At 34.6% G+C, this 18,281-nt stretch overlaps 1 protein-coding gene across 18 annotated transcripts in view; it reads left to right on the top strand.

Moving 5' to 3' along the window:
* The window catches only part of FER (FER tyrosine kinase), a 622,960-nt gene that overhangs the window by 450,859 nt on the left and 153,820 nt on the right, over positions 1–18,281 (top strand). For all 18 annotated transcript variants that reach the window (XM_004267438.3, XM_049707502.1, XM_033423747.2 and 15 more), the window contains 3 exons: positions 241–297; positions 7,827–7,942; positions 10,604–10,698. In XM_004267438.3, coding sequence (XP_004267486.1) covers positions 241–297; positions 7,827–7,942; positions 10,604–10,698 — 268 coding nt within the window. The remainder of the gene's footprint in view (positions 1–240; positions 298–7,826; positions 7,943–10,603; positions 10,699–18,281) is intronic.

Below are 18,281 nucleotides of genomic sequence, written 5' to 3'. Positions count from 1 at the left end.
TACGCGGGCCTGTCACTGTTGTGGCTTCTCCTGTTGCGGAGCACGGGCTCCGGACGCGCAGGCTCAGCGGCCATGGCTCACGGGCCTAGCCACTCTGCTGCATGTGGGATCTTCCCAGACCGGGGCACGAACCTGTGTCCCCTGCATCGGCAGGCGGGCTCTCAACTACTGCGCCACCAGGGAAGCCCAGGAACTGCATTCTTGCTTGGGCTAAAAAACTGTTCTTTTTCTTTGCCACAGGATAAGAAATGGGTTCTCAATCATGAAGATGTCACATTGGGAGAATTACTGGGCAAGGTATGTAATCCACTGAGCTGAAAAACCAAATCTTGATAGTGATTGTGAACTCTACAGATTCATTTTCTTCAAAGCCTTTCTTATATTCCAGCACACAGCAAGGCACATTCCCCCATGAACCTAGAAGAACACAGTGCCATATCTGTTACAAATACTGTGATGTTCAGTGAAATAGAAGTGTGAAAATCTTTGAAAAGTTTAAGAATTATCTTGACTTTTAAGAATATTATTTAGTATATTTTCCTCTGAAAGAACTAAAAGCCACAAAAATTTTATTACAGTGTAGTAAAGCCAAAACTAGTGAGCTGAGATTTGAAAAGAAACTGTGATGTAATAAAAGTTTAAATACTTAATAGTCTTATTCTGTTTGTTTCTGGTTATACATGATAGTTCAGAGAAAATGCAGTACTGCTCTTTGGGATTTCAGAATTGTATATAGAATCACGGTATGTGACAACATGGGACATGTTATTTCAATCTGAAAATTATATGGACAAGGCACATGTTTCAATATATCCATTTTGTAGCTAGCTCTGTTAGTGGTCAGAGGAGGCAGCTATATATGATGAAAGTCTCTTTCTTCCAACGTGGTTGGGAGTTTCTTCCAACTCATTGGCCTTATGAAAGTATATTATAACTAATAATGATGGCAGACATTTAATAATCAAATGGACTATTTGAAAATTTGTTATTTGTTTATAACTGAGTTCCAATAGATAAATATTAACTTCTTTGTCGATGACTTAATTAGTGATGTTTGAATTGAGTTGGGGTTCATAATGCAATGTAAAAAATAGTATAAAATCCAGACAGCTAGGGAAAACTATCACTCATACATTTCTGAGTGATCAGTACTAGAATTTAAGGCTCAGCATTTCAAGTAAAGAAATAAATGATTATTCATTACTTTTTTTATTTAAATGTAAACTTGATGAATTGACAAATTTCCCCTATGTTTTAGTCCTGATATGTGTTGAGAAAGTAAATCCCTGTTGAAACAATCTACTTTGCAGGATTCTTATTATTTTAAAATATCTTTTCCAAATAGAAGCATTAAATTGCTATTGGAAAACAGTTTCTATTGACTGCTAATACTTATTTAGTAAGTAAATTCTAAAGAATTTCAAGCTACAACAGAAGCTGGTGTGTTTATTTCCTCTGTGATATGGCCATAATTCTTAAGGAAATATTTCTTCTTTTTCATTACTTTAGGTAACTCAGTAGCAGTGATTGGGCTAAAAATTTTACAAAGAAAGTAAATTAATTTCCATGAAAATACAATTAAATAATAAGCTATAAATTTCTTTATTTATTTTGCGGTACGCTGGCCTCTCACTGTCGTGGCCTCTCCCGTTGCGGAGCACAGGCTCCGGACGCGCAGGCTCAGCGGCCATGGCTCACGGGCCCAGCCGTTCCGCGGCATGTGTGATCTTCCTGGACCGGGGCATGAACCCGTGTCCCCTGCATCAGCAGATGGACTCTCAACCACTGTGCCATCAGGGAAGCCCTAAAATTAAACCAGTTACTGAAAATAGTGTGTTGAGAAGAGCAGATTTTTCAGTTCTAAGGAAAAAATACTTTCAGTTAAAGAGAAATGTTTCAATTATCTTTGTTTAATGTGTGATACATGGTATTTCACATATTAGGAGGAATTTTAGCCGTTGGATCCTCAGTAAGGTTATTTCAAAGAATAATTGTTTTCAATGACAAGGCAGTAGCATGATATCAGCTTTAATTTTATCATTTTTAATAAAACACTTCAACTTTAGAGACACTATATAGCTTAATTTCAGCAAATATATTTGAGTTGAAAATGTCATTTAATATTTTCATTACCTATTCTGAATATTTATAGTATACTGCATGAAAATGCATGAGAAAAATAATTAGCCATGGTTCTTATGTACTTTGGAATTTAGTAGTAGTATAAGGTTGAGATGGGAGCTCTTTTTTTGAGCACTGTATTTCTATAGACTGTACTTGATATATAATTGGTATTCAAAAATATTCATTCCTGGGCTTCCCTGGTGGCGCAGTGGTTGAGAGTCCGCCTGCCGATGCAGGGGACACGGGTTCGTGCCCCAGTCCAGGAGGATCCCACATGCCGCGGAGCGGCTAGGCCCGTGAGCCATGGCCACTGAGCCTGCGCGTCTGGAACCTGTGCTCCGCAACAGGAGAGGCCACAACAGTGAGACGCCCGCGTACCGCAAAAAAAAAAAAAAAAAGAGAAAGAAAAATATTCATTCCTCAAATATTTACTGAATGCCTTCTCTGTGCCAGGTACTCTTCTAGGTTCCTGGGATACATCCGTGAACCAAGTAGACAAATATCCTTGCCCTTAATGAAGCTCATATTCTATCTAGCAGGGAAAGACAGAAAAACAATAAACTTAATAAATAAGTAAACTTCATAATGTTAAAGGGTGCTAAAATCCTGTGAAAATATAAGGAATTTAGGAGTGCTATTGATTGGACTTGCAATTTTTAATGGGGGAATCCAGGTAAGCCTTATTAAGATTGTTTCTTTCCAATGAAAACCTGGGGAGGAGCGATTTAGCCATGTGGTTTGAGGCAGAGGGACTACCAACGCAAATTACATTTGATGAGCAGGAGAGACAGTTTTCCTGTAACCCAGTAAGCAAGGAAGAATAGGATAGGGCAGCAAGTCAGTGAGGTGATGAGAGTATAGATCGTGTAGAGCCATGTAGATCACCGTAATTATCAATACTTTGGCTTTAAATGTGTGTGGAAAGGTAAGCTAGAGGATGATTTTGAGTAGAGGAGTGGCATGATCTTACTTTCTACAGAGTCCACTCTGGCTACTGTGTTGAGAATAGGCTGAGTTGGAAGGTTAGGAAGCTATTGTACTTACCTAACTAAAGTTGATGGTTGCTGGATCAGAGGGGATGGCAGTGGAAGTGGTGAGAAGTGGTGAGTTTGGATTTGTTTTTAAGGTTGAACCACCTAAATATCCTGGTGCTCTATGCGGGGCATGGGACAAAGAGGGCAGTTGGCATAGGTGTAGCAGGTTTGGGGGGAACGAGATTAGGAGTTTGGGATGTAAATATTAAGGTTTGTCTGTTAGACTTCTAAGTGGAGATGTTGGGAAAATGGTTGGGTATTAAGTCTGGAGTTTGGAAAAGAGGTGTGGATCAAAAGTACAAATTTGGTAGTTGTCACTTATTTGCTGGTTTATTTAGATGAGTTCAGCAATGGAGTGAGTCTAGATAGAGAAGAGAAGAGAGAGATTGAACCCTGGTCACATCAAAATCAAGAGGCTGGAGAGATAAGAAGCAAGATGATTGAGGCTGAGAAAGAGCAATCTCCTGGAAGGCAGGAAACCAGGAGATAGGATGCCTTAGAAGCCAAGAGAAGAAAGTATATGAAGGAGGAGACAGTGATCAGTGGTGGCAAGTGCTGCTGAGAGGTCAAATGAGATGATGACTGAGAACCATTGACTTTAACAGTGAAGAGATCCCTAGTGACTTGGCTGAGCACTTTCTTTAGAATGCTTTACGTGAAAGCCAAACTGAAATATATTTAAGGGAGAATAGGAAGAGAGGAATTAGAGATAGCAAGGATGTAACTCTTTGAAGTTTTGCTACTTCGTGTAGCAAACTACATGTGATGGTAGTTTCAGAAGAAATGATTTGTGTGTTGGTTAATCTGAGAGAGGCAGCATGCTGGTTTGCAGTTAGCAATATGCAGTGAAAAATTCAAGATTTTGGAAGGAGATGAGAATTCCTGAAATAATATCATCAAGTAGGTAAGAGGGGATGGAATTTAATTTACAATGGAGCATTGACTTTAATAGCAGCACAGTAGTTCATTTTTTATAACAGCAGGGAAGATTGGTAGGAGGGTAAATGTGGGACTGAGAGTCTGGAAGTTCTCTTTATATTGCTTCAGTTTTCTCAATAAATTAAGCAAGATTGTTAACTAAGAATGAGGGTGTGGGGAAGGTATGGGAGCTTTAAGAGGAGAGTCAAAGAGGGGGGAATAGTTAATTAGAAGAATGAGAGTGTGAATGGTCTAGGGAATTGTAATATAATTATTGAGCAGTATTAAGGCCCCCCTAGAGGTTTGTGTTCATGAATTTAAAGTGAAACTAGTCAACATCATTGTGGATTTTCTCCAGCCACATTTAGCTGCATAGGAACAGAGTAGGCAGTGTTGCATTTAATCTGGGTTGTGGATTTGATAAGGGAGTTCTACAGATGAAAAGGAACAGAGAAGTTGAGAGTATATAGTAAACAGTTGTTATAATTATTGAGCATGGAATTTAAGCTGAATAAGGAAGAAAGCAAGGCTGTTAGGGGGTTATGGACAATAAAAAGTAATAGGGTCTAAAGATTTGGAGGTTCCTATAGGGTCAAAGGATTTTGAGTCCGAATACTAGAGGAAGTAAGCTAGAAAAATAGAAGCCAGCCAGAAGATGGGATGAATGATGTAGGTGTTACAGAGGAGTTGCATTATTGGTGATGGCAAAGTTTAAGGTATGATCATAGAAAATAGGTTGGAACATGGATCATTGGAAGAGAGATGGTCACATAGCAGAGTTTTGAAGTGTTGGAAGGATCTTTCAGTGTCTATTGAAATTTCCAAGTTTTAAGACAAGAGTAACACCGGGTACAGTGATCCAGGAGCTCAAATTGTCAACAAATGAGGGAAAATATTTTCAAATGCAATAGCTGCTAGCAACAGTAAGGGGTAGTGGGTATATAATCAAATAATAAAGTTTCAAAGCTAGGGGTTTTTAGGAAAACAGAAGGGAAAATGTTTTGAAAGCAGTGACAAGGAGCTCGATGAATCCTGTATTCCATCTCTCAGGCGGTGGGAGAAGCATGGTGTGTGTGTTGGGGGTGCGGGTGGGGTCATCACAGTTTTAGAAGGCACAGGAAGCTCACCCACCATTTGAGTGTTCTCAAGTGAGAGCCAGGTTTCTGTTAGAACAAGAAGGTGAAGAGAAGGACCAAAGAATAGATAGAGATAAAATTTTGATGATGGACCACAAGTTCCAGAAGGCAACTGGAGGTTGGGGACAGAAGGGAAATAGTTGGAGATAACAGGTTGACGAGGAGTCTGCAGAACCTAATGAGAATTAGAGAGGGAGAAATGAGGACCACCAGGATCTTCTGTGAGGACCAACAGAAACATACACAAGAGTCATAATGAAATTTAGCCTCATGGACTTAAAGCCAGTAGCAGAGATGAAGCCGTGCCTGTTACATGGTAGGGAGCAATGGATGTCGTAGGCTTTTTCCTGACCTCTTTGGATGGAGAAGAGGTGGTTCATGAAGCAGAGTCGTTTGTGCAGTGTTTGGAGATTCCTCCCTTGACCACTGTTAACAGAATTGAAGTCTTCTGAGTAATGATTGTTAAATGAATGTTTACAATTTTCAAATGCCTTGTATGTGCCAAGAACAGTTACATAGGACAGAAAGCATTAGAAAGGTACAAAGGGGCAGTGGGATGATAAGTGTTCAGGAACAAGATGTATAATTTTTGGAAGATCAAGAAAGTCTTCATGAACGAGGTGGCATAGAAATGAATTTAAAGATTAGTTAGCATGTTCTCTGATTGGAGGTGAGGGGAAAATGTACAGAAGGCATGGCACACCTTTTGGGATCACTAAGTATTTGAATTTAGGACACATGTAGCAGTCAGAGGCTAAGATGGCTAGACAGAGGCTGAGAAAGGAATGGTAATGGAAGGATAGATATTAAATAAGGCAGTGGTATAATCAAAGTTCTGTGTTGGAGAGATTAAGGGGCCGAAGAGGGTGAGGGACTAAGGATGAGATCAGTTCAGGTGAGAAAAATGAGATTTTGAATCAGAGTAGGCTGTCTGAGGTGCTAGGAGGAAGACAAAAGTGTTCCATAGGAAGAATCTGAATGCTTGTAGAGAGTAATGGCCCTAGGAAATGAAAAGGTAATTTAGTCAGGAAATGTCTTCTAGTGAATAAAATGTTAAGTTTCAGACAAGGTAAATTTTAAGTGCTTCAGAATCATTCAGATAAACAGAGGCCCAGCAGTAATTGTGTGTACTAATACCTTCTCTCAGCTCTAAATGATGTGATAATTGTGGGAAGGAAAAAAGCCTTGAATAACAGGGAAGGATATAAAGCTCAAATTTTTCTTTTTCTGGTTTGTGATGAATGTGCATTGTGTTGAAGTTATTGTATGTTTACTTTTCATGTAAGGGTGATCAATCATCGTTTTGAATGAATATTTAAGAGTTGAATATTAGATTTAATAATACTATTCATTATTTAAGTATACTTAAAATATTAAGTAAAATAAGTGTTAATTAAATTAAGCAAATAGTAATTCTTTAATAAATAAATTTATTAAAATACCTATTAGTAAATTTAAATGATTAGTAACATGTAAAATTTATACACCTTGGATCATGTTAAGAGTTACATTGAACTTAGAACCCAAACTCATTTATTATCAGACCTCTAGTTTAGTTACTTGTTACTCAACAATGACAGCATTAAAGCTAATTATAATACAGTGCTTGCACATTATAATTATAGCTATGTAAAAAATACATATGCATACATAGAAAGACTTGAAGAGAATACTCCAAAATAGCTGTTGTGTTAGCTTTATAGATCTTCTCTGTATTCTTTTGTTTCATAACTATAATAAAAGTGACTTCAAACTAGAAATAAGGCATTTTAAATCAAAATATGTTCTAGCCATAGAGTAAGGTTAGGAGTTCAGACATTTGATAGAAATGAGCAGTAGCAGAGATGGGTGACACTGGCATTTGGGCAAGCACCTCGTTTTCCTTAGTATCTTTCAGGGACTGACAGCCTGCAGCAGTGGCTGTTGACAGTCCTTCATCTGCCTTGGTTCTGTTGCCTCTCATCTAGTGTCTTATTCTCTCACACTCTCATCCAAGTAACATCTGGCTGTGTGGATCAGTACCACCAGTCACCTCACAGAATCTTGGCTTGCTTTATTTGTTTGTTTGTTTATTTGTTTGTTTATTTTAACATCTTTATTGGAGTATAATTGCTTTACAATGGTGTGTTAGTTTCTGCTGTATAACAAAGTGAGTCAGCTATACATATACATATATCCCCATATCCCCTCCCTCTTGCGTCTCCCTCCCACCCTCCCTATCCCCCGCCTCTAGGTGGTCACAAACTTGGCTTTATTTTTAAACGCCAACCTGATAAAACTTAGAGCTAAGGGGGTGAAGGGAACTAGATGGAGTGAAACTTAGGTACTTCTGACAGCATTAGTTTTTCCTTTTATTCTATTTCAGTTTTTTCCCGTTTCCTTTTCAGTTCTCCACAAGCCTCAGTCCCTCAAATGGTTGCTATGTTGGATAGTGTATTTAAAGTTAATTGGTAAGAGCAACATTCCCAGTCTTTATTTCCACTTAAAACTCTGAATAAAGCTAACAGAGTACTTTGATGAACTCAAAACTCATCATTACATGCTTTCCTTGTATTTTGCAAAGGTTTACGTGGCTGTCTTACACTCTAAACAATAAATATATTTGTATTTTCAGGGAAATTTTGGTGAAGTATTTAAGGGCATATTAAAGGATAAAACTGCTGTTGCTGTTAAAACGTGTAAAGAAGATCTTCCTCAGGAACTGAAAATAAAATTTTTACAAGAAGCCAAGTAAGTTCTCTAAAGTAATGTAAATATGTATTTATAATATAAGTAAGTGATTCATTAAAACGTAAATTTGAAGATATCTTAAATATGATTTGATGAATTAGAAGTAAGCACTTTCAGGGCCCTCAAAAGTAGGCACTTATTATACAATGTGAAAACAAAAAGTTTCTGTGTGTTTGAGTTAGACTGCAGGTCAGTTAGGAAATCACAGTCAAAAGAACCAGATGCTTTTGAGAACAGTGAGTATTCTTTGAGTCCTTGAAAAATATTGCAGTATTTTTTGCTTTTATCACACGTGCATATACACATATGCATATATGCAGTGTTGTGATTGTCCTTATACTAAGAATATTACTGTATTCTATATATAAAATCCATAATTTAGACATATATTTAGGTATATAATTACATCTTTCCTACCCTCCTTAGATATTATTGCTTGATTCTTTATTCCCAGCTGTTAGCTTTATTTTCTGAGAATCTCAAATTTCTTCTTCAGCTCATTGCATTGTTTCTTTTCTAACTGATCTTTTAGGATGATTTTCTTCTCTTTCTTCTGTTTTAGCTAGAATTTAATGTTCCAACCTGCCAGCCCTATGTTGCAAATAGTTTAAACTCTTCTGTTAGTGGTAAAATCTAATATATACAACAAAACACAAAACAAATGGAAAGGAGCTTTGGATAGAGTGAGAATGGACATATGAATGGGAGATGGATGAGTAGGTGGATAGTTGGGAGGGAGAGAAGGAGAAGGAGGATATATGGATCCATAGATTGGTGGTATAAAGGGAAGGAAGGAAAGGTGTGTGTGTGTTTGTGTGTGTGTGTGTGTGTTGTCTCCATCACTGCATTGTATATAAAATTGAAGTTTTTGGAAAGTGCCATGGGAGAACAGAGGACATGGCAACGAAATAACTAAATCCCGTGGCATAGAGCATCTTGATGTCATTTCTCCATCATCTAAAAATGGATATTTATAGCAATGGATTAAACTAGTTGGGTGCATTTATTAAATATTATCTGTGGAATAAAGTTGCAAACCTTTTTCATGTATATTATTAGCAATTCAGAAAAAATATCCTATGATGAATTTAAAGGTATGCTATCACAATTGAAACTTATAGCCTCATTATTTTAGTTATTCATAGGTATCTTAAGGTATCTTGCTTTCTAATTTGTGGATTTTTTACTGAAAGATAGAGTTTAATTTCTTCTTTTAAAGTGAGACTGAAATTTTATGTTAAAAATGACGGGGCTTCCCTGGTGGCGCAGTGGTTGAGAGTCCACCTGCCGATGCAGGGGACACGGGTTCGCACCCTGGTCCAGGAAGATCCCACATGCCGCGGAGCGGCTGGGCCCGTGAGCCATGGCCACTGAGCCTGCGCTTCCGGAGCCTGTGCTCCGCAACGGGAGAGGCCACAACAGTGAGAGGCCCACGTACCGGAAAAAAAAAAAAAAAATGACAATTACATCCATGCAAACTCCCAAGTATCCTTTAACAGATAATAAAGCTATATATTTAGCTATTTAATGTCATTTGGATTCATCCTGGCTGTTTTGTGGAATTTCTTTATTAAGCAGTTTTCAACCTAAGAAATGACATTTTGGATTACAGTCAATCATTCTAAAACTTCCTTTCTAATTCCTCATAGAAACTGCAAACTCAGTTATTGACAGAACATTTTCTTTATCTCTAGAATTCTTCCCAGTGTACTTTTTCATTTATTAAATTTATATATTTTCAATCGATAACATTTTTCTTAGAGCTATCTCTGCTTTAGTTGTACATGTACAGCACACATATAAACTGTTTTATCTTTCTCCAAATGAAGTTATTTTTTTCATTCTCCTAGAAAGGAAACTGTGTTTTTTCAAATATGAGTGAATTTATAACTATGTCAGTAGGATAACATGGAAGATCATTTGGTAACAGAAATCATCAGGGTAGACAGGCCTCTGAGGGAATCTAATCTATTTTTAACTCATGCTTGGGGTCCTATAGATGAGTCTATGCTTTTACAGCTCTCTGAAATTCTGCCTTTATCCAAACTAAAACTTCTCTGCCTCAGCTTAAGTCTTATATTACTCACTGTTTAACCTTCTGCCAGTTTTCTCAAAACTTTTTGAGTTTTTACTGTTTTGAAGTTGATCATGATCATCAAGAGAGTATGTATTGTGAAATCTAAATATGAAGTGATTACTCTATAGCATTTACCAATATGAATCGTTCTATTTTTATTTGTTTTAAATGAAGTATATACATAAAATAAAACAAAACAAAAAGATGCTGCCCTAACAGCTTACAGGTTTTGGTCCACTAATACTTTCCAGCTTTTGTGAGGGTGGCTAAAACCAGATTCTTTGAAGGGAGTTCTGCATATTTTGGACTAAGTAAGTTATTCCTGTTTAGCATGCTTATTACCTATTCAGAGTAGATAATAATTTTTAAATGAATATTTAACTGAATAAAAACTGACTCATTTATATCTATATTTTGCCAAGATTTGTCAAGACATATACATCCCATTTATCATAATTTGGGTTCGTACTAAAGTTTTAAAAATTGTGTTGATTAAAGTGCATTCTACTTGTGCACACTACTCATGATCATAAATTAATGCTTACAACTTAAATGGTAACTATTCTTATACTTCTCTTATCCAGAATTCTCAAGCAATATGATCATCCCAATATTGTCAAACTTATAGGAGTTTGCACACAAAGACAGCCTATCTACATAATTATGGAACTGGTTCCAGGTAATATGATTTTAGAGGTTTCCTCAATGACGTTTTAATGTCATGTTTTATTGCTTTTATATGTTTAGTCTCTTTGATTTCTCCTTGTTAAGTTTCCAAGGATTTTGTTTAACTTTTCCTGATGATGAAGAGCTTGTACACATACTTGATATTTTTATAGTCTATAATACTTGCCAGTTTCTAGAAAGTGTCAGCCAACCTTTGTAAGAGAAGATATATTATTACATTGCAGTTACATGTGGAAATTAGTTATATATAATCTTACGGTGAGAAAGCCTATTTAGATAAATAGTCTACTTAGGTTTACTTTATAATAATGAAAGTACTGTCTTGTATTTTGTTCATTGTATATCATTTTACAAGTACATTACTGTACATCCTTTTGTTTAGTTGTATATAAATATCATAATGTTTTGGGTCACAAACTATGAACTTGTTTGATATGTGGACCAAAAAAAAAGATGATCTCTCTAGGAATTTGTCCTTTTATTTCTTTCTGGTGACTTTTAACACCTCCAGGTATTTTGGTTAACTACTTTTGCCAACAAACAAGGATAACATCAAACTGATACTGTGTTATCTTTATTTTTATTGTACATCTTTCTGTTGTAGAAAATATAATCAGAGGTAAAATATGACCTAGATAAGATTTATAAATACAGTATTTAATAACTGAAAAGGATTTGCTTTGTTACCTTAACTATTCATTTTACAAGAAGAAACTTAAAGGAATATAAAACATTTTACTAACTTTAATATACATCACATAAACCTGATATTGTAGATTGCCCATTAAAAACTTTTCGCATAATTCTTTCATTATTAAAGGTTAAATTGGTCCAATTTTACCATGCTGGTTTGATTGTTATTGGAATATTTCTTTATTACCATATAACTAAAGGATTCCTAGATCATAATCATTTTCATCCTCAAATGGCAATATATATTTGCATGGTTTACACTATTTACAATTTATATCTTAAAGTAGCTTTCATACAATTTTCATACAAAATTTTTAAAACAATTGAATAGTCTATAATTTTAATTAAAATGGGATGTTTAAGTATTATAAATACATAAAACATTCACATAATGAAAATGATGCCCCCAGTTAATAAGGGATGTCACTGAGAAACTTAGATTTGAGAGGTAGGGCAGACTTGATGAGGAAAAGTCATTTTGGTGTTACTATGACTGATTAAAGGAGCATGGTAACAGATTCCTGATGGCAGGTCTAAATTGCATAAAGCAAAAGATAGCTTTGGAAGAGAGCCAGGAAAGTGTTTATCTGGACACTAAATAGTAACCTTTATTGATATATTTTTTTAATAATTAAGAATAATAAACTTCATTAGAAAATGTCCTACTCAACAATCTAATCTTACCCCAAAGCTAATTGCTATTTATTTTTTTGTGTTTTTTTCCCCTCAGGAAAATATTTACTATAGATACCATGATTTTATGCACATGTTTTAATTATTCAAAATCTTAACATTGCTGATCTTTTTTCTATTATTAATATAACATAGTTTCATTGTTTCATATTCATCCATATAGTTCTACCTTTTCTTTATAATGGCTACAGAATATTCCATTATATGGCTTTCTTTAATTTAAATCGATCTTCTAATTATGGATACTTTGGTTGTTTCCGTTTTTATTATTTGGGTTTTTTGTCTTTTTTAAACAGTGCTTGAGTTGGATCTGAGTTTATGTGCATTTTGATTTATGGTTAATGTATTAGCTTTCTATTGCGGCACAACAAATGATCATAACATGGCAGCTTTAAACAATATCCATTTATTACCTCACAGTTGTGTAGGTTAGAAGTCCAGGCAGGCTTTACTGGGGTTCTCTGCTTAGGGTCTCATAAAGCCAAAAATTCTTGGCTGGAGGCACTGGGGAAGAATCCATTTCCAAACTCCTTCCGGTTCTTACAGTTGAGAAATGGCCTAAGGTTCCCTTTCTTTTCTTGCTGTGAGCCAAGGGCATCTCCCAGCTTCTTAAGGTTTCCTACATTCTTTGATCTTCAGACCCATTGTGTCACATCTTTCAAGTGCTTTGAATTTCTCTAACTTCTCCTTCTGTTTTTCATTTTGTTCTGTTTTGTTTTTCAAAAAAGCTGGGAGAATACCCTCCACTTTTTTGAAAGGTCTTGTGATTCGATCAGGCTCACCTGGCTAAACTGCCTATTTTTAGGGCAACTGTGCAATATGATAAAACATAATTATGGGATTGATATCTAATCGTGTTCACATGTTCCAGGGATTAGGGTGGGACATTACTGGGAGGCCATCTTCAAATTCTGCCTACCACAGTGGACTTTGCTAAATTTTCTTGGAGGTTAGTTGCAGTGTCTGATCTGAAACCACATTGAACTTTTCGTACTCTGTTACATTAATTCCATTTGTCAATCTTATAAGATGAATACATGATTTTTGTAGCATCATGCTTTGTCATTTCTCATTTGGAAAATATCAAGTGACCACGTTATATAGATCTTCCAAACAGTGAAGTAATTCATTATACAGTATCAAAAGACCACATTCATTAATGTCATCACTAATCTCACTGGAAAAGTAATAGGAGGTATCAATTTCTTTATAGCAAATGTGTTTTCCAGAATTTTAACTTTCATTGCAAAGCTTGGATTTTTTTTCCCTGGTAACAAAAACTGTCAGTTTTTGCCTTGAAGTGTTGGACCTACTTAATTCAATTTTGAGAGAATGTCTGTCAAAAATCTAATATTTAATAATCATAATTTGTCAATCTTTTTGAAAACAGATTTATTGATATGTAATTGACATATACTTTATGTATGTACACTTTATTGTATTGACATATGTATACACTTGTGAAACCATCACCACAATCAAAGTAATGAATACATCTATCACCCCCAGATTTTCCCCATGCCTCTTTGTAGTCCCTTCCTCCTCCCCCTCTCAACCCCTGTCCCAGTCAACCACTGATCTGCTTTCTGTCACTATATATTAGTTTGTGTTTCTTAGAATTTTATATAAATGGAATCATATAGTCTGTACTACTCTTTTCTTTTTTGGGTCTAGTTTGTTTCATTCAGCATAATTTTGAGATCCATCCATGTTGTAATGTTTATCGGAAGTTCATTCTTTTTTATTGCTGAGTAGAATAGCATCATATGAATATATCACCGTTGTTATCAACTGTTGATAGACTTTTGGGTTGTTTCCTATTTGGGGCTACTGCCAAGTAAGCTGTTGTGAACATCCACGTATAAGTCTTCGTATGGGCATGTGCTTTCATTTCTCTGAGGTAAATACCTGGGAGTGGAATAAATGAATTAGATAGAATGTACATGTTTAAATTTTTAAGGAATTGCCAAATAGATTTTAAAGTGATTATACTAGTTGACATTCCCAACTGTAGTTTCTCTACATCTTCATCAACACTTGGTGTGGTCAGTCTTTAGATATTAAAATTTTATGCAGTAGTGTCTTATTGTGGTTTTTGTTGTCTTTCCCAACTGACTAATGATGTGAGCATCTTGTCATGTGCTGATTTGCCATTCATATATCTTCTTTGATGTGTCTATTTAAGTAATGTGCCCAGTTTTTTAATTGGGTTGTTTTCTTGTAATAAAGTCTTGGTTCTTTATATATTCTGGATACAAGTCCTTTATCAGATGTATGATTTTCAAATATTCTCTCTCAGTTGACTTGTCTTTTCATTCTTTTAATAGTGTCTTTTGAAGAGCAGAAGTTTTTAATTTCAAACTTTAAATTATGTTTTTCTTTTATAGATCATGTTTTTGATGGTATATCTAAGAAATCTTTGTTGAATCCCAGGTCACAAAGGTTTTCTCCTATGTTTACTTCTACAATTTTTATAGTTTTAGAATTTAGAATTTATAGTTCATTCTATGGTCCATTTCATATGGTTGTGAGGAATGGTTTGAAGTTCATATTTTTGGCATATAGATATTCAGTTGTTCCAGCACCAATGACTCTCCTTTCTCTCCTTATTTTTTTTACCTTCATTTTTTAAAATATATTTATGTGTAGTTTTATTTTTGGACTCTAATTTCTGTCAATCTTTTTGTTTGTTGTAATGCCAATACTACACTGCCTTGACCACTGAAGTTTTATAGTAAGTCTTGTATCAGATAATGTTGTCTAACTTTGTTCTTTTTTAGAAATGTTTTGGCTGTTAGAAGTCCTTTGCATTTCTCTAGCAATTTTATTATTAGTTTTTCAGTTTCCATATAAAGGTTTGCTAATATTTAGATTGGGATTACATTGACTCTATAGATCAGTTTGGGGTGAATAGACTTCTTAACAATATTGAGTCTTCTGACCCCTCTACATGACATATCTTTCTAGTAGGATAGGTCTTCTTTAATATCCCTCAGCAAGGTTCTGTAGAGTTTAGTGTACAGGACTTTCCATCTTTTGTCAAACTTATCTCTGAGTATTTGATCTTTTGTGATGCTGTTGTAAGTGATTTTTTTAAGAACTATGTTCACTATGGAAGTCACAGAAGATGTGAATAACACTGTCAGTCAACTTGACCTACTGACCTTTATAGGACACTCTACACAACATCACCAGGACATACATTCTTTTCAAGTACACAGAGAATATTTACCAAGATAGATCATATCCTGGGCCATAAAACAAATCTCAATAAATTTATAAGAATTTAAGTTCTATGAACACAACAGAAATAAAATAGAACTCAAGGATAGAACAATATCTGAAAAATCTCTAAATATTTGGAAAGTAAACAATGCATAGCTGAGTAACCAGTGGGTCAGAGTGGAACTTAGAAAGTATTTTGAACTAAATGGAAAGAAAAAGAAAACACAACATCTCCGTATTTATATGATGCCTATTAAGCAGTACTTAAGGAAATAAATACAGCACTAAATGCCTATATTAGAAAAGATGAAAGGACTCAAAGTTTTGACCTCAATCTCTACCTTAAAAAGAAGTGCAAATTAACCCAAAATATATAGAAGAAAGGAAAAAAAATACAGAAGAAATCAATGGAATCCTTTGAGATTAATAAAATTGATAAAACCTCTACATAGACTCTTCAGAAAAAAGAAGACACAAATTACCAATATCAAGAATGAGAGAGGTGACATCATTATAGTCTACAGATATTAAAAAAGATATTCATAATATTTCCTTAACTTTATATAAAGAAATTCAACAACTTAGATGAAATGGACAAATTTTCTGAAAGACAAAAACTACCGAAGCTCATTCAGCCTTCATAACCCCATATCTTTTATAGAATTGGTCATTAAGGAACCATCCTTCAAAGAAAACTCTAGACCTGTATGGCTTCACTGGTGAATTATACCAAAGTTTTAAGAAGAAATATACCAACTCTACACAAATTCTTAGAAAATTGTAAAGAAGAGACTACTTTTCAAATCATTGAGATCATCACGACCTGATTCTGAAACTAGACAAAAATATTACAGCAAAAGAAAACTACAGACTATATGTCATTATTACATATATAAATTCTGAGCACAATTTTAATGAAGCAAATGCAACAGCAGATAAAAATACATCATGATCAAGTGGAATTTATCCTAGGACTACCAGCTGATTTAACTTTCAAATATCAATCAATGTAATTCATATTAATAAAATTTAAAACTACATAATCATTTCAATAAATGAAGAAAAATCATTTGGCAAAATCCAACACTAATTCCTGTTAAGAATTCTCTGAAATTGAGGAATAGAAGAGAATGTTCTCACCGTGAGTGGCTCCTAAGAAAGACATGCTCCTAAGATGACATCATATTTAATGGCAAATGACTGAATACTTTGCTCATTTATATCAGAAATAAGACAGATATGCCTACATTTACCACTTAAACACTATACTAGATGTTCTAGCTTCTAGAACAATACAGCAAAAAATAAAGCAAGAAAAAGTAAATAAAAATCACCTTTTAATATGTTTAAGGTATTTTTCACCTTTGCCACAATATTTCTTTGCCAGTGTTTGAAACCAAAATTCTAGCTACTATAGTAATATAAAAGACATTATAGCATTCTATGGTAAAACCACTATAGCACTTAAAAATAAATGATTGTTTTTTTGTTTTAAACATTTTTAAAGTAATTTAAGATAACAAATAGTCTTTAGTGATTTTTTCTCTTCAGACACAGCTTCAAAATCTCTAGTATTGAACCAGTTCTAATCTAACATTCTAATGTTACGAAACCTGGGCCAAAATAGCAAGTTCAAAAACAATGAGCTCATAATTTTGACATTTTCAAGTTAAGACCTGGTAAGAAACTCTTCCTATTTTCTCAATTTATTGTTGTTTAAGCCTTATGAATCTTTTCCTTTCTCATCAGTGAACACGTTTACATACCAGAATATAAAGATAAATGAGGCAAACACCATAAGGTTCCTTGTAAAAAAAAAATATATATATATATATATATATATATTTCCACTATAAGATGAAAAGCTGATAAATACATGGTTATGAAAAGCATAGGAGAGATTTATCCCAGGTTTGCAAGCCAGTTTCAACATTTGAGAATTTGTTAATGTAATCCATCACATCAATAGGCTAAAAGAAAAATCAGGTGATCATATCAATAGATGCAGACAAAGCATTTAACAAAATCCAACACCCCTTCATGAAAAAAATTTTAAAAACTCAGAAAACTTGAGGAACTTGCTCAGTTTGTTTTTTAAAAAATCTACAAAAACCCTACAGCTAACATTATACTTAATGGTGAGAGACTTGAAGCTTTCCCACTAAGATCACAAACCAAGGCACAGATGCCCCTCTGACCATTCCTTTTCAACATCTTACTCAAAGTCCTAGCTAACATAATAAGGCAAAAGGAACAAAAGTTGTACTGATTGGGAAGGAAGAAATAAAACTCTTTGTTTGTAGAAGACAGTTTGGCAGTTTCTTATAAAAGTAAGCATACTTTTACTATGCAATCCAACAATCACATTCTTTAGTATTTACCCAAAGGAGTTCAAAACTTATATCCACACAAAAACCTGCGCAAGGATGTTTATAGTAGCTTCATTCATAATGCCCAAACTTGGAAGCAACCAAGATGCTCTGCACTAGGTGAGTGGATAAACAAACTATGGTACCTCCAAACAATGGAATATTATTCAGCACTTAAAAGAAATAAAATATTAAGCCATGAAAATTCATAGAGGGAACTTAAATATATATTGCTAAGTAAAGGAAGCCAATCTGAAAAGGCTATGTACTTTATGATTTCAACTCTGGCATTTTGGAAAAAGGAGAACCATGGAGACAGTTAAAAAAAAAATTTCAGTGGCTGCCAAGGGTTATGGAAGAGGGAGGTATGAATAAGTAGAGCACAGAGGATTTTTATAGGATATTTAAGCTACCATGTGTGACATAATAGTAGATACATGTCATTTTACATTTTTTCAAACACATAGAACATACAACACCAAGAATGAAACTTGATGTAAACTATGGATGTTGGGTGATAATGATGTGTCAATATAGGTTCATTAGTTGTAATAAATATAACAAATTCTAACAAGGGATTTGATAATACGTGAAG

The sequence above is a fragment of the Orcinus orca genome, chromosome 3 (genome assembly GCF_937001465.1).
Source record: "Orcinus orca chromosome 3, mOrcOrc1.1, whole genome shotgun sequence".
In the NCBI taxonomy this organism is placed as follows: Eukaryota; Metazoa; Chordata; class Mammalia; order Artiodactyla; family Delphinidae; genus Orcinus; species Orcinus orca.
This window is presented reverse-complemented; position numbering and strand designations above follow the sequence as displayed.